The sequence below is a fragment of the Phyllobates terribilis genome, unplaced genomic scaffold (genome assembly GCF_046119375.1).
Source record: "Phyllobates terribilis strain yellow unplaced genomic scaffold, ASM4611937v1 Scaffold_10__3_contigs__length_209671492, whole genome shotgun sequence".
Taxonomy (NCBI): Eukaryota; Metazoa; Chordata; class Amphibia; order Anura; family Dendrobatidae; genus Phyllobates; species Phyllobates terribilis.
Window position 1 is genome coordinate 146,395,577 of NW_027362770.1, and position 27,060 is coordinate 146,422,636.

A 27,060-nucleotide genomic window follows, 5' to 3' on the forward strand; every position below is an offset into this window, starting at 1 on the left:
TCATCACTTCTGGCTGGAATTCCAAAAATATCCAACATCTCTTTGTATTGTGCTCTATTTTTTATAGCCACATAACTGGGGTAGAGTTCCTTCAGGTTTCTTCCTACAGTTCTAATTTTCATGGCAGATTTATCAATAATAATAATTGAGAAGAGTGAGGGCTCTGTTCGCAAGCTTACAATCTATGAGGAAATAGGGGTAAAATGAAAGGTAAAAGGTAAAAATTAAGGGAACTTGTGTGGTCCAGCCATCAGTAGAATAAATAGGGACATTCAAATAATGCTGCATGAACTGGTCATCAGCCAGTATCTGTACAAGTACAGGTACAAAGTTGTCATGGGTGTATCAAGTGTGACAGACAGTCGCTCTGGATCCGGCTGTAGAAGGTCACTGCGCTTGGCATTGCAGACACCTTCTTGACCCTCTCATCTCTGTAGTGTAGTGATATCCTTCTCCCTTTAGGACCCAGCAGCGATCTCCACCTTCTGCTGCTAATTGACACACCCTTGCTTGGTAGTTAAAAACTCTCAGTGTCTCCAAAGAGTCGCCAGTGATAGTTCTATGTTCCTCTGTCCATGCCTGGAGTACTAGTTTCTTCTTGGACTTCCCTTGAAGGATAGTCGGCGTTATCTCTCTGGTGTCTTCTCAAGATAAGTGTAACCCCTTTGTTTGTCTTTAGTTACAGTGGAGCCTGACTAGTGCTCACTCCGTCCCCTCCCTTCCTAGGGCCTAGCTCTAGGGACATTCAGGGATTAGGTTTCCTGCTCGGCGATAGGTATGAAACCTATATAGGGAAGATAGGGTAGTCAGGTTGATAATAGATCTGCCTAGGGGTCTCCACTACCCCTTTCCCTACTTGTTGGGCTCCCTTCCCCCTCTTCCCATCTTTGTACACTTGTTCCTTTCCTCACCTTGGGTGACAAGAGTACTAATGAGTGCATGGAAGAGACAACAGGGGATAGATCATTAGATCAGTGATGTGAGACGATAGGCCAGTCTAAAGAAGTGTATTTTTAGGGTACACTTGAAACTGTAAAATCTGGGAATTAACTGGATTGTGTGGGGTAGCGCATTCCAGAAAACTGGTGCAGCATGAGAGAAGTCTTGGAGGTTCAGATTACAGAGGATTTTAGTCTTAGGTCATTAGTAGAACGGAGGGCATGAGTAGGGTGGTAGACAGAGATGAGCGAAGAGATGTAGGGCGGTGCTGAACTATGGAGAGCTTTGTGGGTGAGAGTGATAAGTGTATATGGGATTCTGTAGTGAATGGGTAACCAGTGCAAAGACTGGAACATGATGGTGGCATAAGTATAGTGACTGGACAGAAATATGATCCTGGCTGCTGCATTCATGACAGATTGGAGAGTTTAGTAAGAGGGAGACCAATTGGTAGAGAGTTGCAGTAGACAAGAATGAATACGAGCAAGAGTAAGAGTTTTCGTAGAGTCAAAGGTAAGAAAAGGTCGAATTCTAGAGATGTTTTGAGGTGCATAGGAAAAAAGTGGGAGAAGTCTCCAATAAAAAATAATTCTCACTTTATTTGTGCAAAATATTAAATTATATAAAAGTCCATGATAGCTAATAGCGGAGATGCAATCTGAGATTACATCTCCGCTATCATGGACTTTTATATAATTTAATATTTTGCGCAAATAAAGTGAGAATTATTTTTATTGGAGACAGCGGGCGTGCTGCCTGAGAGTAATGGTAGAATGCATTCAGGGCATAGAGAGGCAGGGCTTGTAAGGAATTAGCATATTTTTACATTTAAAGGGGCAGTCTAGGGTTCTTCCAAAGCAAAAATGGTCAGGAAATACTGTATAAGTCCCACAATTTAGGGTTTGCAGGTATGATTATGTGAACCCCATGGCGACATTCACTTGACATGTACAAACTGCGGGTGCCAGCGGCAGTATAGCCACTTAGGTCAGACCTGGACAAAGTGCGGCCTGTGGACCGGTACAACCAAAGTGCTGGAAACAATGGCATCCTGCCCCAAGTGGCTGTCCCCAGTCCGGCATCTCAATTTCACCGGTTTCTGCATCCTCTTAATTTGACCCATCTTTCTACTCACCTACTCCACCACAAGAAATGTAACCCGTCTATCGTAATTGATCCCACTTTTGTACCGTCAATTACAATGAATTTGTTGGGCGCTCTTGGCCATACCCCATCTTGCCCAAAGTCCTAGTCATAAAAATACCAAAAGTCACAAGATTTTTGCAGAACTTCGACGTGTCCAAAAATTTTGGAAACTTTTCGAAAGCTGCTTCATTAATGCAGCCCGTTGTGCCCAATCTGAACGTAGAATTTTTTGTTGGATTTGCACCATTTTTCTCGTGCTTATTCTGATACATTATTTGTTCTCCTCATTTCTCTCGCTGCAGAGAAATCACATTGAGAATCATTACAAGAAGAAGTAAATTATCACCGTCTCCCAGAATACCTGGAGGATTTCAGGGCAGTAAATTCTAGACTTTATCTACAGTTCAATAACACCAGGGCTGGTGAATCACTTCTTGGCACCGCTCGGATTGGGCAAACTTGACCAACCACACCAGTCATAGTAAAGGTCATGCAGGGAGGAGTAAGGGGAAAAATAGTTTAAAAAGCCTCAATCTTCTCATCTCAGTACCTTCTCTTCTTTTCTTATCTTCTGTCCTACTCCATTTATTCTCATCTCCCCAAAGAACCATGAGCTTCACAGGAAAGTACGAGGTGGAAAGCCAGGAGAACTATGAGACCTTCATGTCGACCATTGGTAAGACAAGATGGACAAATACCGTCATACAGATCACAGATCTCTGTGGTGACACTCCTAATTATTTATTGTATGGAGAGTATTATTCCTTATAATAAACCCCACAGTTGCTTCAGAACCTCTTTTTCAAGACTATGGGGGAAATCCCTGACAATAAGTCAATATGAAAATTCTTATCCTGTCTAAAAATTATCGTCTGCAGCAGCTAAGGTACGTTATGAGGTTCTGCAGCAGCTGAGGTGCATTATGAGGTTCTGCAGCAGCTGAGGTGCATTATGTGGTTCTGCAGCAGCTGAGGTGTATTATGAGGTGAGGTGTGTATGATGATGTTCTGCAGCAGCTGAGGTGTGTATGATGATGTTCTTCAGCAGCTGAGATGTGTATGATGATGTTCTGCAGCAGCTGAGATGTGTATGATGATGTTCTGCAGCAGCTGAGGTGTATATGATGATGTTCTGCAGCACCGGAAGTATGTATGATTATGTTCCTCAGCAGCTGAGGTGTTTATGTTAATGTTCTGCAGCAGCTGAGGTGTGTAGGATGATGTTCTGCAGCAGCTGAGGTATATGTGATAATGTTCTGCAGCAGCTGAGGTGTATTATGATGATGTTCTGCAGCAGCCAAAGTATGTATGATTATGTTCTTCAGCAGCTGAGGTGTGTATTATGAGGTTCTGCAGCAGCTGAGGTGTATATGATGATGTTCTGCAGCAGCAGAGGTGTATTATGAGGTTCTGCAGCAGCTGAGGTATATATTATGAGGTTCTGCAACAGCTGAGGTGTGTGTCATGAGGTTCTGCAACAGCTGAGGTGTGTATTATGAGGTTCTGCAGCAGCTGAGGTGTATATGATGATGTTCTGCTGCACCTGAGATGTATTATGAGGTTCTGCAGCAGCTGAGGTATATATTATGAGGTTCTGCAACAGCTGAGGTGTGTATTATGATGTTCTGCAGCAGCTGAGGTGTGTGTTATGATGTTCTGCAGCAGCCGAGGTGTATATTATGAGGTTCTGCAGCAGCTGAGGTGTGTATGATAATGTTCTTCAGTAGCTGAGGTGTGTATAATGATGTTCTTCAACAGCTGAGGTGTATTATGATGTTCTGCAGCAGCTGAGATGTATTATGAGGTTCTGCAGCAGCTGATGTGTATGTTACGATGTTCTGCAGCAGCTGGGACACAGAACTCTATAATACACATTCTAGCTGCTGAAGAACCTCTTCTTCAAAAGAGAGGCACAGCATACGGCTTCCTGTGAGGTTCCTCTTTCCCCATTACTTAGTCCTGGCTTTGTGGATATCCATAGATTTAAGAGAAGTCAGCAGAACCCTCCGAAAAATGAACTATTTGTTATATTGACATTCATGATTGTAATGTGTGGAGCACAGGACCAAAAATAAAGACCTCAAAAAATGAAGGACATGGAGTCTATTACTTACTTCATCCATCCTTTATGTTTCTTTCTTTCCTTCCCAGGTATCCCTGCTGAAACCATCCAAAAAGGAAAAGACTTCAAATTCACTACTGAAGTAGTTCAAAATGGAGATGACTTCACATGGTCCCAAATCTACCCCTGCCACACCATGACCAATAAATTCACTGTAGGAAAGGAGTCTGACATGGAGACCATGAGTGGAAAGAAATTCAAGGTAAGCCTCTACTCTACTAATGTTCCTGATTAATGGCAGAATTCATATCATGCAGTACGTGCGAAAACCTCCAGGTGGCGTCAACTTTGCCCACCCTTTTAGATAGATAGATAGATAGATAGATAGATAGATAGATAGATAGATAGATAGATAGATAGAATTGGGGCTAAAAATAATTATTGCAGTTGAACTTCATGAAAATGTTTCACCGTTTTCCTTCTATAGCCCCTATATTGTACAGTCTATGGCTAGCTGCAGAATGAGTTAACTGAGATTCCATCAGTGAGCTTTCTATGACCATCTGATGGAGAATCGGTAACAGTTTTAGCTGTCTTTTTCTGAGCTCCTCTTAGTAGGTTGATGACCACAGACCACGTTAAAGTTAATGGTACAGGAAAATGAAGAGTTTGGAAAAGCCAAACGCTGCAACCTTTATTGCAAAAGTGATTTTTAACTAAAAAAAAATTACCATAAGGTGGACAACATCACAAACTTTCATATAGAAACAATATAATATTCCAATTACGCACATAAATAGCTATCCCATTATGTACTACCACTCCTTGCCTATAGGTGTCAGTGTTTGTTTTTACTCATTTTAATGCTACTATCCTGCTATATATTAGACCTATAGAATAAAAAAAATCAAAATGACAGAATTACGTTTTTTTGGTCGCCGCAACATTGTAATAAAATGCAATAATAGGTGATCAAAACAGCTTAGCTACCCCAAAATGGTATCAATAAAAACTTCAGCTCGGAGCGCAAAAAAAAACCCTCACCAGCCCAATATCCCGAAAAATGGAGTCGCTACAGGTCTCAGAAAATGGCGACTTTTTTTTTTTTTTTTTTAACAAATTTTGGATTTTTTTTCACCACTTAAATAAAAATGAACTTACACATGTTTGGCATCTACGAACTCATAATCAACTGGGGAATAATAATAGCAGGTCAGGTTTAGCATTTAGTGAACAAAGGTAAAAAAAAACCTCAAAAAACAACTGTGGAATTGCACTTTTTTTGCAATTTACCGCACTTGCAATTTTTTTCCCGTTTTCCAGTACATAATATGGTAAAACCAACGGTGTCGTTCACATGTACAACTCATCCCGCAAAAAACAAGCCCTCACATGGCCGTATTGACGGAAAAATAAAAAAGTTATGGTTCTGGGAAGAAGGGGAGCAAAAAATAAAAGCGCAAAAATGGAAAATGGCCTGGGGGTAAAGGGATTAAATTGCATGCAATTCCTTAAATGTCCTATAGATGGCGTCATGTTTTATTGCTCACTGCATAACATTTTGTAGGCTTCTGAGCCTTGATGTTATTCTAAATATATGGAATTATTTTACACAGGCGACCGTCCAGTGTGAAGGAGGGAAGATAGTTGTTGACTTTGGGAAATATAAGCATTCATCCGAGATTGTCGGAGGAAATCTAGTGGAGGTGAGTGTGAACATTATGTATTTGTCCCCATTGATATGGACGCAGAGATGAAAGACAGGAAGTGCTTTCATGGGGATATGAAAATATTGAGAATCGGTTGTCGATTATACCCATATCCGCTTCATTCATTCTTAATGGGACCGCCGGAGATAACTGAGCGCTGAACTCAGCTGGTCCTCAGAACTCCCATAAGAATGAATGGAGCGGAGGTACGCATCATCAACCACTCATCAATTGACACAGGGCTCTAAAGCTCTCGGGATCAGTGGGAGTCCTAGCGCTCAGACCCTCAATGATCAGGAAGTAACTTTCAAAATTGAGAATACCCCTTAAAAAGTTATTCCCATCATTCAAAGCTACGTTCTAGCCTTCCAACGATCCCAAGAACTGGACTTGCAAATCCCACATTGGAATGCAGTGCCATCTCTCCCCGGGAGAGACTAATGCTCGGGATTGGTGGTGCTTCCAGCAGTCAGACCACTAGGGATCAGGAAGTAACTTCCAAACTTGAGAATACCCTTTAAAGGATTATTCCTATCATTAAAAAATATCATCTGTGCTCTCAACAATCCCAAGAACGGGCTCGAAAATGCCACATTGGAATGGAATTACATCTCTCCCAGAAAGAGACCAATTCTTGGGATTGGTGGTGCTCCCAGCGGCCAGACCACTAGTAATCGGGAAGTAACTTCCAAACTTGAGAATACCCTTTAAAGGATTATTCCTATCATTAAAAGCTATCATCTATGCTTCCAACAATCCCAGGAACGGGGCTCACAAATCCCATTTTGGAATGGAGTGCCATCTCTCCCCGGGAGAGACCAATTCTCGGGATTGGTGGTGGTCCCAGTGGTCAGACCTCCAATAATCGGGAACTAGCTTCCAAACTTGAGAATACCCCTTTAAAGGATTATTCCTATCATTAAAAGCTATCATCTATCCTTCCAACGATCCCAAGAACAGGGGCTCACAAATGCCCCATTGGTATGGAGTGCCATCTCTCCCAGGGAGAGACCAGTTCTTGGGATTGGTGGTGTTCCCAGGGGTCAGACCCCCAGTAATGGGGAAGTAACTTCCAAACTTGAGAACACCCTTTAAAGGATTATTCCTATCATTAAAAGCTATCATCTATGCTTCCAACGATCCCAAAAGCGGGGCTCTCAAATGCCCTAACTGAAATGGAGCACCACCTCTCCATTCATTCCCTATGGGACGGCTGGAATGAGCCAAGTGCTGTACCTGGCTATCTCATAGAGAATGAATGAAGCGGTGGCGTGGATAAGTTGCCACCGCTCCATTCTAACTGGGCATTTCAGAGAACCAGTCTCTGGGATAAGTGGACTTCCAGTGGTTGGTTCCCTACTGGTCCTCAACCTATCACCTATGCTTTGGCTAGGTCATAACTTTTAATGATAGCAATAACCCTTTAAGTAACAGTTCTTGTTGCATCCAAGATGTATATTCGGATGCAACATGTACGTTTTCTGTGTATACACCAAGCGCATCCAGTTATCCCACCAAGGTCGATCGTTGGGGTGGCATGCATCGGCAATCTCTTTTTCCACTGTGCTTTCCTATAAAGAAAGCCACTGCAAAAAGCATACAATGGGACCAAGAACAGCTACATACATTTAGTAGTGGCAGTGTCTGGTACTGCTGCTTTTTGCAGAGCAATCCTATTCAAGTGGATGGGACTGAGCTGCAATACTTCACACAAGCACTACAAAGTGCCTTGTAAACAGCAGATGGCCCCTTCAATCAGCAGATCAGTGGGCGTGCTGGAAATCGGACCCTCATCAATCCAAATTTTATGGCCAACCTTTAAGATAGAGGCCATACATTTAGTAGTGACAGTGCCTGGTACTGCTGCTCTCTGCAGCGCCGTTCTATTCAAGTGGCAGGGACTGAGCTGCAATACTTCACACAAGCACTACAAATCAGCAGATCAGTAAGGCGTGCTGGAAATCAGAACCTCATCAATCCGAACTTTATAGCCAACCCTTAAGATAGAGGTCATCAATATCAAAGTCCAAGAAAACTTTGAAATCAAAGTATAAAGTATGGAGGAAGATTATCAGCATCAGTTGTGACCTGATGAAGACTTCAGATTACCATAGACTCCAAGGGACAGTGTAGCTAAGCTGGAGTCATCAGCGGAGTCCTAATAACGTACGAGTGACTTTCAAGATGTCCTTCATTAAATTAATATTCGCACATCTAATTTTCATTAGTAATATTTATCTCTTGCACTCTTTTTCAGATTTCAGAAGCTGGCGGTGTGACTTTCAAGAGGATCAGTAAAAGAATTGCCTAAACACATACTCATTTTCTAAGTATTACAGAATATAATAAACTTGTTAAAGTAGAAACTGTCTTGTGTTTCCTTATATGTATTTTACGGCCATGTAGTGTTTTGTACCAGGTTTCTATTGAGGAGATGTTTAAGTAGTGTCCTGCCAGGACCTTCCTCCACAATAACATCACCATAGAACTACTGTCTGTGATGCAGAGTCACTTCTCACGGACAAGCCGAGAGTCAGGGTAGTCAAGAAGTCCGAGGTCAAGAGCCAGGAGGGTATGTCATAAACAGAGGGAAGAGACAAAACCGTAGTCAGGTCACAGTCCAGAGTCAGAATTCCAAGGTCAAAGTGCATCAAGGCAAAAGGAGTAATACAAACGAGTAATAATAATAATAATAATAATAATCTTTATTTATATAGCGCCAACATATTCCGCAGCGCTTAACAATTCACAGGTTCATATACAACAGTCATAAGTAACATAGCTAAAGATAATACAATTACAGCAAAAATGACAACCCTGCTCGTAAGAGCTTACAATCTACAACGAGGTGGGGGTGACACAAAGTACAATGGCTTATTTACAAGGATGGTCCAGCCATCTTGAGGGGATGAGGGATAGATAAAGGCTGCATGAGCTCATCACCAGCCAGTATCTGTAGTGCTTTTGGGTTCGGTGGAGACTTATGTTTGGAGAAATAAGGAATGGGCTATAAGAATATAAAAGGATTTCGATTAGAGAAGGTGATAGGCTGCTTTAAACAGGTGTGGTTTTAGGGAGCGCCTAAAACTGTGTAAGCTGTGGTTTATCCTAATTTCTTGGGGTAGAGCATTCCAGAGAATAGGTGCAGCTCGGGAGAAGTCTTGAAGCCGGGAGTGGGAGGTACGGATTAGTGCGGATGTTAGTCGAAAGTCGCTTGCGGAGCGTAGAGAACGGGTAGGCCGATAAACAGAAATGAGGGAAGAGATGTAGGGGGGTGCCACACTGTGGAGGGCTTTGTGGGTGAGAACAAGCAATTTAAATTGGATCCTATAATTCATGGGCAGCCAGTGCAATGACTGACACAGTGCGGTGGAGTCTGAGTAACGGTTAGCCAAATAGATGACCCTGGCTGCAGCATTAAGGATGGACTGGAGAGGGGAAAGTCAAGTGAGGGGGAGGCCAATTAATAGAGAGTTACAGTAGTCAAGGCGGGAGTGGATCAGGGCAACAGTGAGGGGTTTTATTGTTTCCAAGGTGAGAAAGGGGCCGATTCTAGAGATGTTCTTCAGGTGCAAGCGACAAGAGTGGGCAAGAGATTGTATGTGGAAGGTGAAGGAGAGATTGGTGTCAAACACAACGCCCAGACAACGCGCCTGCTGGCTCGGCATAATTGTGGTGCCACACACGGAGAGAGAGATGTCAGATTTAGAGAGGTGAGTAGACGGCAGGAGTAGAAGAAGTTCAGTTTTGGAAAGGTTGAGTTTCAGGTAGAGAGAGGACATGATGTTAGAAACTGTGGCCAGACAGTCACTGGTGTTCTGTAGTACAGCGGGGGTAAGGTCAGGGGATAGACAATTGACGAGTAGTCAATAGGCAAATCCAGGATCCAGCAACAGAAGATCAGAATGTTTGAATTTAGAGAACTCACAACACTGAGCTGAGAGCTACGACTGACAGCTATGTGGGACAGACAGCTTAGTTAAGTAGCTAGGTAATCACTTTGAACAGGGAACACCTGAAGGAAGCTCAGCGCCTCTCAGTCTCAGATTGGACAGCTGAGCTGTCAATCAAAATACCGACAGCTCAGCACGCCCCTGCACTAGATTGGATGACTGAGCTGTCAGTCACTGCATCCAAGACACTGAGCGGTGGATCGTGACACTGTCCTCTATAATGTGAATACATGGTCATTTCTACGTTCTCTCTCTTTCTGCATTCCTTGATAGAGTGAGGGAGTAGGGAGGAAAACCTAATGCAACACGCAGTTTTGTAAACTAAAAAAAGAGACTAGGAGACTTTTTGGTTTTTAATAACCTGGTGTATAAATCTTAAAGATTTTGGAGAAAGAGACAACAAACTATGGATTCCCAACTCCCCTCTTTGCAATGATACGTTGTACACTGCACTACGCTCTGCTCCATCTGTACCTTAGAGGTGACTATCACATCAGAGCGCAAAGTAAGGGAGCTCTATATAATATTACAAAATTTAAATGAAGCTGTATTCCCTGCCCGTGTCGGACTGGGGTGCTGAGAGCCCACTAGTAACATTGGTTCTGGAGGGGCCAATAATTAGCTACATGCAAATATTACTTTACCCTCATCCACAAATTTACCTTTGCTTCTATATAATAATAATCTGGGTAGTTTGTTAAATGAATGATGAGATTCTGCCTCTAACTGTACATAGTGAATCAAGTGTATTGTGCCATCTACTGCTCATATAGCGAGGTGGGGCCTACCGGGGGATTCTCCTCTTCTCCTGTGGGCCAGTCTGTTCCCTACTTGAAGGGAAACTATCAGTAGAAAATGACATGTTTCAATAAGGTTTTGTATTAATTTATTTTTTTTAAATTATACCAGTGCTTTTTTTTATATCACAATGTCACGGGGTTACCGCGACACTTTGGAGCCAGAAGACCTCAGCGTCAGATGGCTCCTACTCCAGCTCCGAGAAGAAGCACGTCTCCGTCATTTTAAATGTGTGTTTATTTCTTCCGGCAGAACAGGGGTTAAGCGGCCATGTTGGAATTCCCTGTGCTCACCGCTGAGCTCGGTTAGCCACTCCTTTTCCCTTTATAATCTGGGCTCTGATACTAATCCTTGTCAGAGCTAGCTTTTGCTGCATGGCTAATGGAGAGAGAGAAGTTCTTATGAGAAGGAGAACTGAAGGAATTATTTGTGACTGGTGTCTGGTTTGTATGCATGGTAATGCCTTATCCTTCCCCATTTTTGGTTTATTCCCCTACCTTCACACCCCGATGCTTTCCTCTGTTATATGTGAATGAATATTTTGTGTGCCTGGAGTTTTCTGTTTACTCCTGTCTGTGTAACCTTTTTTGTCGGGTTGGTGTACTACGGTGCACAGTAGCGCCCCCTTCTCTGGGTGGGGGGAGTGAACAGACGGAGGGCTTACTCAGGAGTTAGGGCGAGGGTGGGGGCCCCGGCATCCTCACCTTCAGAGGTATCCCGGGGAATAGGGCGAGCTAGAGCGCCCCCTAAGGTTAGGGACAGGGTACGAGCCCCTGGTCACCCGACAGCTGTGTCGTGACACACAAACTGTATAAAAATTAGAATTCTTGCAATTTTCACTCCCGCCAATGTGGCAACGTACGTACATTAGCAGAAATGAACATAGTCAGACCCTATCTTTTGTACTAAAGCAACAATTGAGCCTGTGCAAAGGGAAGGGAGGTGTGACATCACCTATTGTGGTTGGTGGATCCTATGTTATCAGTTGTGTATAGGGGTGTTACCTGTCACTGTAATCCTGACTCTGATGATAAGGAGCCTGCTGAAAGCTCTTCCTGACGAACCTGAAGTAGGCAGTGCAAAAATTGCAAGAGTAATAATGTCTTTTTTAGTAAAGATTGTTACATTAAAAAAAATTCCAAAAATTGCCAAAAATGTTTAACCAATAGACAATTTTCTGATGTTTGCTCCCCTTTAAGTTATTTGGGGCACCTTCTTTGGATATCACAAGAACTGTATATTATTATATCTCCCACCAGGGCTGGCCTAATGGCTATATCATCTCTGGGCATATTATCTTCTGATATAACAGTTGTGGGCAAAAGTTTTAGGACTGACACAAATTTTGGTTTCCGCAGTTTGCTGTTTAAGTGTTTTTAGATAACTTTGCAGGAAGTCCAGGGATTGTACTGCAAGAAAGGTGAGAGCTACCATGAGTCCTGTGTCCTGCCAACAGTAAAGCATGCTGAGACCCTCCATGTGTGGGGGCTTGTCATCCATGGAGTAGGCTCACTCACAATTTTTCCTAAGAACACTGTCATGAAAAAAGAATTGTATCTACACATCCTCCAAGAGCAACTTCTCCCAACAATCCAGGAGCAATTTGGTGATGAATAATGCTTTTCCAGCATGATGGAGGCCATGTCACATGGCAAAAGTGATAACTAAGTGGCTTGATGAACAAAACTTTGACCTTTTGGGTCCATGGCCAGGAAACTCCCCAGATCCCCATTGAGAACCTGTGGTCCTCAAAAATGTGGGTGGGAAACAAAAACACAGAAAATGTGATAAACTCCAAGCCCTAATTAGACAAGAATGGGTGGTCATCAGTCAGGATGTGGGCCAGAAGGTCATATCCAGCTGCCAAGGAGAAGGGCAGAAGTCTTCAAAATTAGAAAATTAGGGCCAGAACTATAAATATTGGGTCTTTATATAAAGTTTATGTATTTGTCCATAAAAGTTTAAAAACGTATGAAATTCTGATAATTATACTCCAGTAACCGTAGAAAAGATCTAAAAACACTTAAGCAGCAAAACAAAACTTTAGATCTCAAAATTTTTGGCCGTGAAGCTGGACAATCTAACTGTGATGGCTTTGGCCCTGGAACTTGAACCTCTAGTCTCACTAGCCTTTTGTGCACAAACCTATGAAAGATAATATGTAGCTGCATTCCTTAGTTTATTAATAGGGCAGCATTATTGGGATATTGTATGACTGTATTGTTTGGTAACTTTATGGCTGACCATAAAGGTGGGAGGGATCGCTGTCAGACATCCTATTAACCCCTTACTGCACACTATGCAAGTATCAGTTTTCAAAAATATTTGACAGTGTAGTCATAATAAGGTCTACATAGCTATATAAATATTACTTTGCATTTACAATTTTAATTTATTTTCCCCAGATGACAGCATATAAAAATCTGAGTATTGCTTACAGTTTATGTGGCACCCCTGAGGGTTCGGTCGCCACAGAGGTACTGCATCTCACTCTCAGGTAAGGATGGAGTACTGCCCGGGACCCAAACACCTGCATCCACACTACACTACTCCAGACCAGCAGGAGGGGCAAGATGCACTGCTCCTCTGCTGAGCCCTGTCCCTGGCTGGAGTGGGGGGAACCAAAGTAGGGGGAACCATGTAGTGGGTGTGGGTGGAGGAAGTAGTTCAGGGGAGCTCAGTAAGTAGCGATATAAAAGAGAGGGTGGAACATTCTAGAGTGAGTAGAGTCTGAGGAGATTGAGTCAGAGGAAGAGTTGGGAGCAGGAGCTCTGCAGGAGCTCTGCTCAGGGAAGCGCGGGCCTGAGTGAGGAAGCCCAGGAGAAGAAGAGGAGGAAGGAACGGGAGCAGAGAGAATGCTCCAGGAGTGAAGGAAGGATCCCAGGGGTACAGGCAGTGCTGGAGGCCACCCGTATGCCCGAATCTACCAGGCGGTGGAGGGATCGGGTCACAGAGGGGACCGGCCCCTAACTAGTGAGAATTGCAATATTCAACTAGGTACCCGGAGGGTGCAGCATTTCAGGTGCTGCAGCCCAAAGCCACATCTAACTCACGGAAAAGGTGGCCATAGAGGACCCAGGGGACAGAGAAGACATCGCCCGACAAGGTCAGCGGTCACTGGATTGGGACACTGGGTGTGAGGTGCAGGGAGATGGCCAGAAGGAACACACAGAAGGGGGTCCTGTTATGTACTCCGGAGGTACCTGGGGGTTGGCTGAACCCCTCCCTGGGTAAGCACAGAATGACGTGGGAAGTTATGATCTGCAGTTGTAACCAGGAGCAAAGTGAGAACTGTGAGTAAATCTGGAAGACTGCACCCCACTGTCTCTGTGAATTATTACTGCTGCGCCATCACCCCCTGCACTACACTGCACAGCAACATCTATAACAACAACATCTACACTGCCTTGGAGCTAAGCTCTGCCTGTGGAGAGCTGAACCAACTCTGCAGCACTAACATCAGCTCCAGAGGATCTGCTCCGCAGCGGCGGCTCCCTTTAGCCGCATACCACAGGTGGCATCACAAACTGTACATAAGAACTTTAATTCCTCTGTAAATATCCCCTTTTATTGACCGCCTAGGGTCACGGACCGGGTCCCGCCACTGTGACATCTACCCTAACAACGACCGGCCCGGCACCGAGTACCCCACGGCCCAGGGGGCACGTCATTTACACTGTGCATATGACTCGCCCCCTGGGCCTAGTGTGGATGTGTGTGGGATACCCGGAGCCGGGTCTCTGGGGGTTGTAGAATCCGTGGCAGTGACCCGGTCCCGTGGCTCAGAGTGGTCAGGTGGATGGCGGTATTTTGTGGGGGTTTTAGGTTAATTGTCCGACTACGCCACCCGTGGATTGCGGTCAGCGCGGACCACCGCTGCAAGGCAGACCGCTGGGGCTGATGGTGTGTGCAGCTGAGGTAGTGTGACTCCCAACGGGAGGAGTGGAGCCCCAAGGCAGTGTAGTTGATGGTGAGGGTGATAATGCACGGGAGTCCCAGCACTAGTAGTGCTGGTGCGGCGATGAAGCAGGAACGACTCAGAGTCTTTGCAGTGCAGTTCAGGGTCTTTACTGGTGATATTAAGGCAGACCCTCGCGGGAGTACTGGCTAACATAAGGGGCCTGGTCAGTCTGCGAGCAAACAGGAGTTCCCCTGGCCAGGTGGAGTTGTAGGCCTCACCGTCTATCTGCACTCTTTCTGGCTACCTAGCTGTAAGCGGGTAGAAGTAGCCCACGTCCCTGAGTATACCATGTGGTGCTCACCCGTATGGCTGGTGACTTGGGGCCTTCTGTTAGCCTCTGCTCCTGGATGGCGGTGCTGGTCCCTTCCTTGTGACTGAGCCTCCGGGCTTCTATGGCCAGAGGACCTGGAATCCTCTGCCGGCTGATTTCTGCTGCTGGGTGAATATCAGTCCCCACAGCCTCGGACTCCTGTGTCCGGTTCCTAGATTCTTCTGCCAGGGAGAGCTATATCTCTGCTTAGCTTCCAGCCCCTGGTCTTCAGCTACTGCTCCTACAGAGCTCCTGCTGTTTCTCTCCCTGTGTCTGGAACTGTCTTCAGGCTCTGAATCCTCTCTCTAATCCCGCCCCAGACCCAGTTTATAAGGGCAGATTCCTCCCCTCCCAGGTCTGGGCAGGAAGTGTTGCATGTTTAAGGGCTCCTGACCAGAGAAACCTCCCACTTGCTCTCAGACGTAATATTTCTATTACTGTGGTAACCAGACCCCTGGGGTGCCACATTCCCCCCTAGTAAATTTTAGTACTCTGGGACTAAACACATTTTTAAGAAAACACAAATGCAGGGTATAAACAATAATACAACAACATATATACAAGAAGCTTTAGTCTTTAGAGGTCACGGCGTGTCCGTGACCGGGTGTCCATATCACCCAACAAGGTGAAGTCTTGGCACAGAGTAGGGGACCTGTCCAAAGCAAGCCCCAAGCGTTGGCCCTGGGCGTGGCTGCAAGCCTGAGGCTAGCTACTTTGGGCCACAAGGAGGCCACGCCAGACAGGTTTTCTCTTCCGCGGCCATCTTCGCAAGAGGCACCAAGGTGCAACTATCTACATGTAGTTCCGGTTATTCAGCGTCCATAACCTGTCAGTCCAAATAAACCTGCAGGGTAACTAGAGAAACATAATTAGTAACCAGGTAACAAAAACATAAACCTTTTTCAACATTTGCAATTTACAGATTACATTTTAGATTCTCCAGCGAGCGGGCATATGTCCTCTAGTGCTCCTGGTGGACCTACGTAACCCACTATCTGGTTCTGCACTACAGGGTGTAGAAGGTGTTACGGGCAGGCCTGGCAGCTTTCTGCGTACTCTTTGGCTCACTAGGGGCACGGCAGGCTCACTACTAGCAGAGGGTTGATTCTCCTGGGCTGCTGGTATGGATTCTTCTGCCTCCTGGGCCGGCTGCTCTTCTGACACTACCTGTTCTTCTGTAGGTCCTTGAGGGGCTGGCTGGAGAAAGGTGAGGATGGGTACCACGACTGCGTTGTTGATCTGAGTCCAGGACAGGGGAAAGTCTCCGAGTACGGTACTGATCATTTATTCCCTTTCCTCTGCGGGTTGAGGGTTTTCTTGATCTTCTTCAGGGCTTTGCAGCTACTCGGGACACTTTTTCAGGTGGTCTCTGGAGACAATGGCTGTGGTCTCTCCTCCATCCTTACTGATGATACATACTTTTGGGTTCTCATGACTTGAGGGCAGTACGGTGGACGGGTCCTTCTCCCACTGGTCATCCAACTTGTGGAGCCGTCTCTATCTCTTCAAGACCTGCTCTCCAGGTACCAGGGGAACAGCGGGAGCATACTGGTTATAAGCCTTCTCTTGCCTTTCTCTTGCTTGAGACAGACTTCGCTCGACGCTTTCCTGTACTTTCCGATACTGCGGCTGCCGTTCTGTATCCCAGTCTGCCTCTGGCGAGGTGTCCTCAGGTGTCAGGACTCCCATATCCAGGTCAATAGGCAGCTTACCAGGTCTTGCTCTCACTAGGTAAGCCGGGGTACAGTTGGTGGAGCCCACGGGGATGTGATTGTACAAGTCCACCAAATCAGGCAGTTTTTCAGGCCACAGACTGCGTTCCTTCAGGGGCAACGTTTTTAGCAAGTCTATCACCACCTGGTTCATTTTCTCACATAGTCCGTTGGTCTGAGGGTGATAGGGCATTGTTCTTATCTTCCTGCAGCCATACAGATTGCAGAACTCCTGGAAGACCTCCGCTTCGAAGGCTGGTCCTTGGTCCATCAGCACTTGCTCCGGGTACCCGTGTGGACGGCAGAAGTGCAACTGGAAGGCCCTGGCCGCTGTTTGGGCCATTAAGACCTTGACAGGGACCACCACTAGAAACCGGGAGTAGTGATCTATGATGGTGAGGGCGTAGACGTACCCAGATTTGCTTGGAGCCAGTTTCACATGGTCCAGGGCTACCAGTTCCAGTGGCTGCCAGGTGATGATGGGCTGCAGGGGACTCTTCTGGCTGGCACGGTCCTTTCTTCTTAGGTTGCAAGGGCCACAGTCTCTGCACCACCTCTCGATGGCTCCTCTCATGCCTACCCAGTAGAACCGTTCACGCAACAAGAACTCCAGCTTTTTCCATCCGAAGTGTCCTGCTCCGTCGTGGTACGCCTCCAGAACCATAGCCGCGTCTCGTCATGGGACCACTACCTGCCAGGTCAGCTCATGTGTTCTAGAGTTGACCATTCTCCGGCACAGCTTCTCCTTGTAAAGAAACAGCCTGCTTTTCTCCTTCCACAGTTGCTTGGTCTCCTCCGGAGCGTCTGGGTCAAGACGGGCATCAGCCTGTGTCAGCATTTCCTTCACCAGACGGACTGCGGGATCACTGTCTTGTGTCTCCGCCCAGCTGTAGTGAGGTAAGGGATTGAACGTGGCAGAGCGCCTGTCCCTTACACGGTGGGAATATAGGGTAATCCCATGACGGTGGAACGCAGGGAGTTCGACTTCTTCCAGTTCTTCTGGATCTTCCCCTGCGTCCGGTAAGTTTGGCATTCTGGACAGGGCATCCGCGTTGGCATTTGAGCGTCCCGCCCGGTATTTGATGGTGAATTTATAGTTGGACAGGCGAGCCATCCATCTCTGCTCCAGGGCACCAAGTCTTGCAGTGTCCAGGTGTGTCAACGGGTTGTTATCCATGTACACGGTGAACTTGGAAGAGGCAAGGTAATGCTTGAAACGTTCGGTCACCGCCCACACCGCTGCCAGGAACTCTAGCTTGAATGAGCTATAATTCTCAGGGTTTCTCTCTGTGGGCCGTAGTTTTCGGCTGGCGTAAGCGATTACCCATTCTTTCCCCTTCTGGATCTGGGACAGTACGGCTCCTAGCCCGATGTTGCTCACGTCCGTGTGGAGGATAAAGGGCTGGCTGTAGTCAGGGTACGCCAGGATTTCATCCCCCATGAGGGCCATCTTCATCTGGCGGAAGGACTCTTCTTCCAGCTTTTCCCATCTGAAGGGCGGCTTCTGGTTTTTGGCCTTCCTGGATTGGCCTATCAGGAGGTCCTGCATAGGAGCTGCCATTTTGGTGAAACCGGGAATGAATCTTCAGTAGTAGCCTACCAACCCGAGAAACTGCCTCACTTCCTTTATGCTGAAGGGTCTTGGCCAGTCTTTAATCACGGTGATCTTATTGGGGTCGGGAGCCACTCCGTCAGCACCACGTGTCCCAGGTACTGCACCTTTGGTTTAAGCAGGTGACACTTGGAGGGTTTCACCTTGAGGCCGTAGCTTGCCAGGGCGTCAAACACTTCTGCCAGGTGTTTCAGATGGTCCTCGTAGGTTTTGGAATAGACGATGACATCGTCCAGGTATAACAGGACCGTCTCGAAATTCCGGTGTCCCAGACAGCATTCTATCAACCGTTGGAAGGTTCCTGGTGCGTTGCAGAGCCCGAACGGCATACAGTTGAATTCGCTGAGGCCCATCAGGGTGGTGAATGCAGTCTTCTCCTTGTCTGCCTCTGCTACAGGAACCTGCCAGTACCCGCTAGTAAGATCCAAAGTGGAAAAGAAGTTAGCAGATTTTAATGCAGCTAAAGATTCTTCTATCCTAGGTAACGGGTACGCATCTTTGTGTGTGATACGGTTGACCTTTCTGTAGTCTACACACATTCTCATGGTGTTGTCCTTCTTTTTCACTAGAACTAGTGGAGCTGCCCAGGGCTACAGCTGTCCCTGATTACCCCAGCCTCCTTTATGTCCCGCAACATCCCTTTTGCATGCTGATAGTGTGCAGGGGGGTACAGGTCGGTATCTTTCCTTTATGGGCGGATGGTCTCCTGTGGGGATGTGATGTTCTACCCCCTTTACTTGCCCGAAGTCTAGCGGGTGTTTACTAAAGACTCTTTCGTACTCCTGAACCACCTGGTAAACTCCCTGTTTTTGGTGTGAGGGAGTGGAGTCAGTACCCAAATGCAGTTGCTGACGCCAGTCCTCCATTTGTTTCTTAGAGCCGTTACCTTCCTCTGGTTGAGATGGAGGCAAGGGTTCTATGGCCTTTACAGAATTTTGGTTTATGGTGAACAATTTGGCTAGCGTGGCATACCGGGGCAGGTATACTTCTCTCTCCCCGATATTTATGATGCGGACGGGCACCCTCCCATGGCGTACATCAACCACCCCCCGTGCTGTCAAAATGGTGGGCCTACTATCTGAGTAGATGGGTTCTACCATTGCTTGGTAGTCTCTACCTCTTAGACCAATAGCTGCCCGGCACCAGATCATCATCTCACTTTTCGGGGGCATGGCAATAGGGAACGGGTCACACATTCTCACACTACCTATCTCACCACCAGATAGTTCCACTTGTTGCCGCTTCATCAGTGCCTGGATCTCTTTTTGGAGCACACGCTGCTGGCTGGAACTGGTGTTCTTGGTAACCTGCTGTAAAATGAGAATCACCTCTGCAAGACAATTTTCAATCACGTTAGTTCCCAAGGTTATTCTAGGGTGGCTCTCATGACGGTCTATGTCCACAATAATCAGTCCTTGTGCCGCCAGTTCGACTTTACCGACCTTAATGGTCACCTCCTTGAATCCCACCTGCGGCACGGGCTGACCATTGCTGGCGATGATACTCAGGTCGTCATCTGGGTAGCGGGTTATGTCCGAGTCATTCCAGTACCGCTTAAAGAGCACGTACGGGATGGTAGTCACTTGTGACCCAGTGTCCAGTAGGGCACTCATAGGAATGCCATCCAGTACCACAGGCAAGACCAGACTGTTATGTTCTGCTACCAGAGCTAAGGAAAGAGAGGAGATCTGTCCCTGCGATAGAACTCAGCTTAATCCCTACGATGTAAGAGGGAACCTGATCCTGCGATCAGACCTGCTAAAGTCCTAAGCTAGTCTGTACGGAGACCTATAGATGTGGGGAAGGAATCCCTACAAGTACTAAGGACTGGGAGGAATATGGGACACCTCCTAACAGAAATAGTAGCAGACAGACGAACAAACAAAATATATAGAACATAGAGGTCAGTAGACCAAGCAAACTAATAGAGCAAGACACAGAGCACAGGCTAGCTAGAAAGTAGATATACAATGAAGTCCAGCAAAGCCAGAAGGGCGGAGCAGGATTAAATAGGCCAACAAGGTCATGTGACCAGCAAAGGAAAAAAAAACTAAGAGCAAGGTTCTAACAGTACCCCCCCTTCTAAGAGGATCCTCCGGATCCCCTAGGACCAGGCTTATCAGGAAATCTCCTGTGAAACGCTCTGATAAGTCTGGACGCGGAAACATCATCCGACCTCACCCAAAAGTTATCCTCGGGACCGAAACCTTTCCAGGCCACAAGATACTGCAAACTACCTCTATACCGTCTAGAGTTAAGGATGCGAGAAATTTCATATTCCCCGTCCTCCACCACCGGAGGAACAGAGGCAGAGGCGTCACAATCCGATACAACAGCTTTTTTCAACAGAGAGACATGAAATACCGGATTAATTCTCCAGGAGGTAGGAACCTCCAACCTAACAGCAGATTGGTTGACAACCTGAAGCACCTTAAAGGGCCCTACAAACTTGGGACCCAATTTCTTTGAAGGAATCCTCAACCGCAGATTCCTAGAGGACAACCAAACCATGTCACCAACAGCGAACAAAACCTCCTGTCGTTTCCTATCAAAGTAGTCTTTAGATTTTCTGTTGGCCTCCTGAAGATTACCACGCACATCCGTCCAAACTCTCTCCAAATCACCGGAAAAATTCTCCTCCTCAGGCACGGCAGATCCCAACTTGGAGAACGACCCAAACGACGGATGTCTCCCAGAACAACAAAAAAAAGGCGAACAACCAGCAGAAGAAGATGTATGATTGTTCAGAGCAAATTCAGCAAGTGGCAGAAACTCAGACCACCCCTCTTGATTGTCTGCCACAAAACAACGCAAGAACTGCTCAACATCCTGGTTTTTCCTTTCTGTCTGGCCATTAGATTCAGGATGATATCCGGACGAGAACGACAAATGAACTCCCAACCTATCACAAAAGGCACGCCAAAAACGAGCCACGAACTGAGGACCCCTATCAGAAACAATGTCAGTAGGAACGCCATGAAGTCTGACAATTTCCTTGACAAAGGCCTTAGCGAGAGTTTTAGCGCAGGGCAGTTTGACGAAAGGAACCAAGTGACACATCTTGCTAAAACGGTCCACGACCACCCAGATGACAGTAAAACCCTCAGAGGGGGGAAGGTCAGTTATAAAGTCCATAGCCAAATGTGTCCAAGGAGCACTGGGAACCTCCAAAGGACAAAGCAACCCCGCAGCAGGAGTATGTGAGGACTTAGATCTAGCACATATAGTACATTGACGCACCCACTTAATGACTTCCTTCTGCCATCCAGGCCACCAAAAACTGCGACCCACCAGTCTCTTGGTCTCAGAGATTCCGGGATGACCTGCCAACCGAGATTCGTGACACTCAACAAACAAATCTCTCCTAAAGGTCCCAGGCACAAACAACCTCCCATGAGGAGTGTTAGAAGGGGCATTCTCCTGTGCTTTAAGAATCTCATTTTCCAAAACGGAGTCCAAAGCAGCTATCACAACACCTTCTTGTAAAATGTTCTCCTCTTTCTCAGCACCGACTATGGGAGAAAAACTGCGAGACAAGGCATCCGCCTTAACATTCTTAGTACCAGGGATGTAAGTAACGGAGAAATTAAACCGCGAGAAAAACAGTGCCCACCTAGCCTGACGGGCATTCAGGCGCTTGGCAGCATCAAGATATATCAGATTTTTATGATCCGTAAGAACCTGAACGGGAAATTCCGCACCTTCCAAGAAGTGGCGCCAGTGTTCAAATGCGAGTTTAATAGCCAATAATTCCCGATTACCAATATCGTAATTCAGTTCAGTCTCCGAAAAATTTTTTGAAAAAAAGGCACAGGGATGTAATCCATCCCCGTTATCCTGAGACAATACTGCGCCAACCCCCACAGAGGAAGCATCAACCTCAACCAAAAACGGCCTAGTAACATCAGGCTGCATAAGGATGGGAGCAGAGGTGAACCTCTCCTTGAGATACACAAAAGCTTCAATGGCCTCAGAAGACCACTGAACCGCATCAGCACCTTTCCTGGTGAGATCAGTCAGAGGTTTGACAATACTAGAAAAATTTTTTATGAATTTTCTATAGTAATTGGCGAAACCCAAAAACCTCTGTATCGATTTCAAACCAATAGGCCTAGGCCATTCCTGCACAGCCTGAACCTTAACCGGATCCATCTCAAAACCTTTGCTGGAGATAATGTAGCCCAAAAAACTAATTCTCTGTACAGCGAACTCACATTTCTCCAGCTTAGCAAAAAGCGAATTGTCCATTAATAACTGTAATACCTCACGCACGCTCCGCCAATGAGACTCCAGATCCGGCGAATAAATCAAAATGTCATCCAAATACACAACCACATTTTTACCGATCAAAGGTCTAAGGATGTCATTAATCAGATTCTGAAAAAATGCAGGAGCATTAGTAAGACCAAAAGGCATAACCAGATTCTCAAAATGACCCACAGGAGTGTTAAAAGCAGTCTTCCATTCGTCACCCTCCTTCATGCGCAACAGATTGTATGCCCCCTTAAGGTCAATTTTAGAGAACCACTTGGCCCCCATTAACTGGTTAAACAGATCAGGAATCAATGGCAGTGGGTAAGGATTGCGTACAGTAATTTTGTTAATCTCACGAAAATCCAGACAAGGACGTAAACCGCCGTCCTTTTTTTTTACAAAAAAAAATCCAACCGCCACAGGAGACTTAGAGGGCCTAATGTGACCGGCGGCCAAACTTGTCTGTATGTATTCCTCCAAAGCCTTCCTCTCAGGAATAGTAAGGTTAAATAAACGACTTTTAGGAAGAGTCGCTCCAGGGACAAATTCAATAGAACAATCATAGTCTCTATGGGGAGGCAAAACCTGCGATTCCTTCTCAGAAAAAACTCTCCAAAAATCCTGAATAGGAAAAGGCAATTCTCCCCTATCCAAAGCTGCAATACGCCCATTACAACACTTGTCATAACATTTATGGCTCCAGGATTTAATTTCACTGGTAGACCAATCCAGTACAGGATTGTGAAATTTTAACCAGGGCAATCCCAATATTACTGGAGAAGGCAAGTTATTCAACACTGCCAAATCCAATTTCTCATGGTGAACACCATTAATAGTGAGAGGAAATTCACAGACCTTGAGAGTAATATTCTTCAAAGGGGAACCATCCACAGAAACCACAGCAATGGGGGATGATAAAGGTTCAGGTTTTAAATTGAGTCTTTCCACGAATCCCCCATCAATAACATTCAGAGTAGACCCACAATCGACAAACACCCGAAATTCCATTAATTTTTCCTGAGCAATCGTGGAAGCAGCTAAAAATACACCCTTGGAATTTAAACAGGCAATACGGGCATGACTGACCATTTTTTTTTCTTTCTTCATACGAAGCTCACAGCCTTTAATCAAATGACCAGATTTTCCGCAATAGAAACACAAGCCTTCAAAAAATCGACGGTCTTTTTCTTGAGAGCGAGGTGCCACCGATCCAATCTCCATCGGTTCACCACTGTTAGTACATACATTCTCATAACCAGAAACTGACATAGCAGAGGATTTGCTCTCATTAACCCTTGCACGCAGTCTTCTATCCACCCGTATAGCTAATTGCATAGCCTGTTGCAAATCTTCAGGTGTAGGATAAGCAATTAGCAGGTCTTTAACCCTTTCACTGAGCCCAGCAAGAAATAGACTTTTCAGAGCAGAATCGTTCCACCCTGTTTGAGTAGACCAACGACGGAAATGAGTACAATATTTTTCCACATTACCTGATCCTTGTTTTAAACGTCTCAACTCAGTCTCAGCTGATGCGACACGGTCAGGATCATCATATAATAGTCCCAAAGCAGAAAAAAAACTATCCACTGATCTGAAGCATGTATCACTAGGTTGCAAAGAAAAGGCCCACTCCTGAGGCTCTTTGCGCAAAAGTGACATTATGAACCCTACGCGCTGGGATTCATCCCCAGAGGACTTAGGTCTCAAACGAAAATACAATAAGCAAGCATTTTTGAATGAAAAAAATTCTCGGTGTTCACCAAAAAATAAATCCGGCAAACATACCTTAGGCTCCAAGAAATGTGCTCCAGGACAGTTACTCACGTGCTGACGGAGCTCGGCCACCTCCAGAGAGAGTCCCTGCAGGCGATGAACCAAATCCTGAACCGACACCATGATGGAACAGAAAAATCTTTCCTTAGAGAATTTGCTGGCTGGACTTACTGTTATGTTCTGCTACCAGAGCTAAGGAAAGAGAGGAGATCTGTCCCTACGATAGAACTCAGCTTAATCCCTACGATGTAACAGGGAAACTGATCCTGCGATCAGACCTGCTAAAGTCCTAAGCTAGTCTGTACGGAGACCTATAGATGTGGGGAAGGAATCCCTACAAGTACTAAGGACTGGGAGGAATATGGGACACCTCCTAACAGAAATAGTAGCAGACAGACGAACAAACAAAATATATAGAACATAGAGGTCAGTAGACCAAGCAAACTAACAGAGCAAGACACAGAGCACAGGCTAGCTAGAAAGTAGATATACAATGAAGTCCAGCAAAGCCAGAAGGGCGGAGCAGGATTAAATAGGCCAACAAGGTCATGTGACCAGCAAAGGAAAAAAAAACTAAGAGCAAGGTTCTAACACAGACGTCCCCCTACGTATTTATCACGCCAGTTCGATGGGCCTGATGATCTTATGCCTGGGGGTTGGCCCTCTGCCCCAGGTTGTGCCCGTTTAAATGACAGTACCTTGCCATATGTCCGGGTTGATTGCAGCGGTGGCAGATGGGTTGTCCGTCCTCGTTGTATCTGTCGCTGGGTCTTCCTCTGGACGATGGGATCCTCCTCTGTCGGTGCCACGGGACGTCCTCCGGACTGGTGGCCAGCTTGATCCTTCCTGGAGGAGAGACCTGTAAAGACTGCACAGTTCGGGTTAGCGCGGCTACGCTTTTAGTCAGCTCTTGGACCTGATGGTGCAGGTCTGTAGCCGGGTTGTTATACAAAGCCTGCGCACCAGCTCCTACAGACTCTGTAGACAAGGGCTCCGCCTCCTGGTGATAGGTAATAGCAGGGCGCCGGTGGGTTACAGCGCTACCCGGTGCCGGTTCTCGGAGCACCCGGATGGCCCTGTCTTTGAACTTTGCAAAGTCTAAACCAGGGTTCTGCAAGGCCATTGCACGTAACTGGGTTCGGTGGGCGTTGGACAGCAGACCCTCAATGAATTGCTCAGTTAACAGTTCATCTGCATTCCGCACACTGTCAGGGTCTGCCTGTTTAATGGCTCCCAGGGCCTCTTGCAAATTCAAAGCATAGTCTCTTATACTGTCTTGGGCCCGCTGCTTGCACCCATAGAATTTCATTTTGATCTCTGCTGAGGTACGGGTATCAAAAGTGTCTCTCAGATGGGTTAAGATCTCTTTTACAGTCTCCTTGTCCCAGACTGACAGGACTTTACTTCACGTTGGGCTGCCCCGGTTAGCTGGCCTACCAATATGCTCACTTTTTGTCCTTCTGTCAGGGAGTATACCTTAAACAGGCTGTACAGTCTCTCTTTAAAGTCGCTTAGGGTAAGCGACTCCCCTGAGTACTGGGGCAGCCAGGCCGCACCGGGGATATAGGGCATTGTAAATGGCATTACTGCGGCAGCGGCCGCGCTGGTGGTAGAGGGTCCCTCCGTATCCATCATCTTCCTCCCCCCTAGTTAAGTGTGGCCTACCTTCTGTTGCTTCTTCTCCGTAGGCTGCGGCTCCGTAGATGATCGTCAGGGTGGAGGACCTTGCGTCGCGCTCTGGTGATGTCAGAGTCGCTCTCTCTCCTTTCCAGGACCTTGCGCAGCGTCGATGCGTGAGGCAGAGCTTCGGGTCTCGCGCGCTTTCGGCGTCCACGCCCCTCTTCTTCCCGCGCGGCGTCCCGAAGATGGCGTCCGATGGCGGGAAAACGACTGCGGATGGCGGGAAACTTTTGAAGATGGCGGGAAACGGCTCAGGATGGCGGGGACCCTCACCACGGCAGGTATGACAGGCTTTTGAAGGCGCGCAGTACCCGGTGGTTGCGGGCACGAAATCCTGCCGACTACGCCAAAGCTAACTCGCCCCCTGGGCCTAGTGTGGACGTGTGTGGGATACCCGGAGCCGGGTCTCTGGGGGTTGTAGAATCCGTGGCGGTGACCCGGTCCCGTGGCTCAGGGTGGTCAGGCCGATGGCGGTATTTTGTGGGGGTTTTAGGTTAATTGTCCGACTACGCCACCCGTGGATTGCGGTCAGCGCGGACCGCCGCTGCAAGGCAGACCGCTGGGGCTGATGGTGTGTGCAGCTGAGGTAGTGTGACTCCCAACGGGAGGAGTGGAGCCCCAGGGCAGTGTAGTTGATGGTGAGGGTGATAGTGCACGGGAGTCCCAGCACTAGTAGTGCTGGTGCGGCGATGAAGCAGGAACGACTCAGAGTCTTTGCAGTGCAGTTCAGGGTCTTTACTGGTGATATTAAGGCAGACCCTCCCGGGAGTACTGGCTAACATAAGGGGCCTGGTCAGTCTGCAAGCAAACAGGAGTTCCCCTGGCCAGGTGGAGTTGTAGGCCTCCCCGTCTATCTGCACTCTTTCTGGCTACCTTGCTGTAAGCGGGTAGAAGTAGCCCACGTCCCTGAGTATACTGTATGGTGCTCACCCGTATGGCTGGTGACTTGGGGCCTTCTGTTAGCCTCCGCATCTGGATGGCTGTGCTGGTCCCTTCCTTGTGACTGAGCCTCCGGGCTTCTATGGCCAGAGGACCTGGAATCCCCTGCCGGCTGATTTCTGCTGCTGGGTGAATATCAGTCCCCACAACCTTGGACTCCTGTGTCCGATTCCTAGATTCTTCTGCCAGAGCGAGCTATATCTCTGCTTAGCT

The 27,060-nt window shown here is 46.8% G+C and overlaps 1 protein-coding gene across 1 annotated transcript; it reads left to right on the top strand.

Moving 5' to 3' along the window:
* Nucleotides 1-2,601: 2,601 nt before the first annotated feature.
* LOC141164527 (gastrotropin-like) lies at nt 2,602-8,221 on the top strand. Its single transcript, XM_073649887.1, has 4 exons — nt 2,602-2,761; nt 4,236-4,408; nt 5,763-5,852; nt 8,113-8,221. Exons 1-4 carry the CDS (start codon nt 2,695-2,697, stop codon nt 8,164-8,166), a joined length of 384 nt encoding a protein of 127 aa, XP_073505988.1. The 5' UTR covers nt 2,602-2,694; the 3' UTR covers nt 8,167-8,221.
* The last annotated feature ends 18,839 nt before the right edge of the window (nt 8,222-27,060 follow it).

Bases quoted from the DNA above. Each gene is read 5' to 3' on its own strand.
- LOC141164527 (XM_073649887.1), top strand. From the start codon at position 2,695: ATGAGCTTCACAGGAAAGTACGAGGTGGAAAGCCAGGAGAACTATGAG. The intron at 4,409-5,762 runs GTAAGCCTCTAC...TATTTTACACAG, and splicing joins TGAGTGGAAAGAAATTCAAG to GCGACCGTCCAGTGTGAAGG. The intron at 5,853-8,112 runs GTGAGTGTGAAC...ACTCTTTTTCAG, and splicing joins TCGGAGGAAATCTAGTGGAG to ATTTCAGAAGCTGGCGGTGT.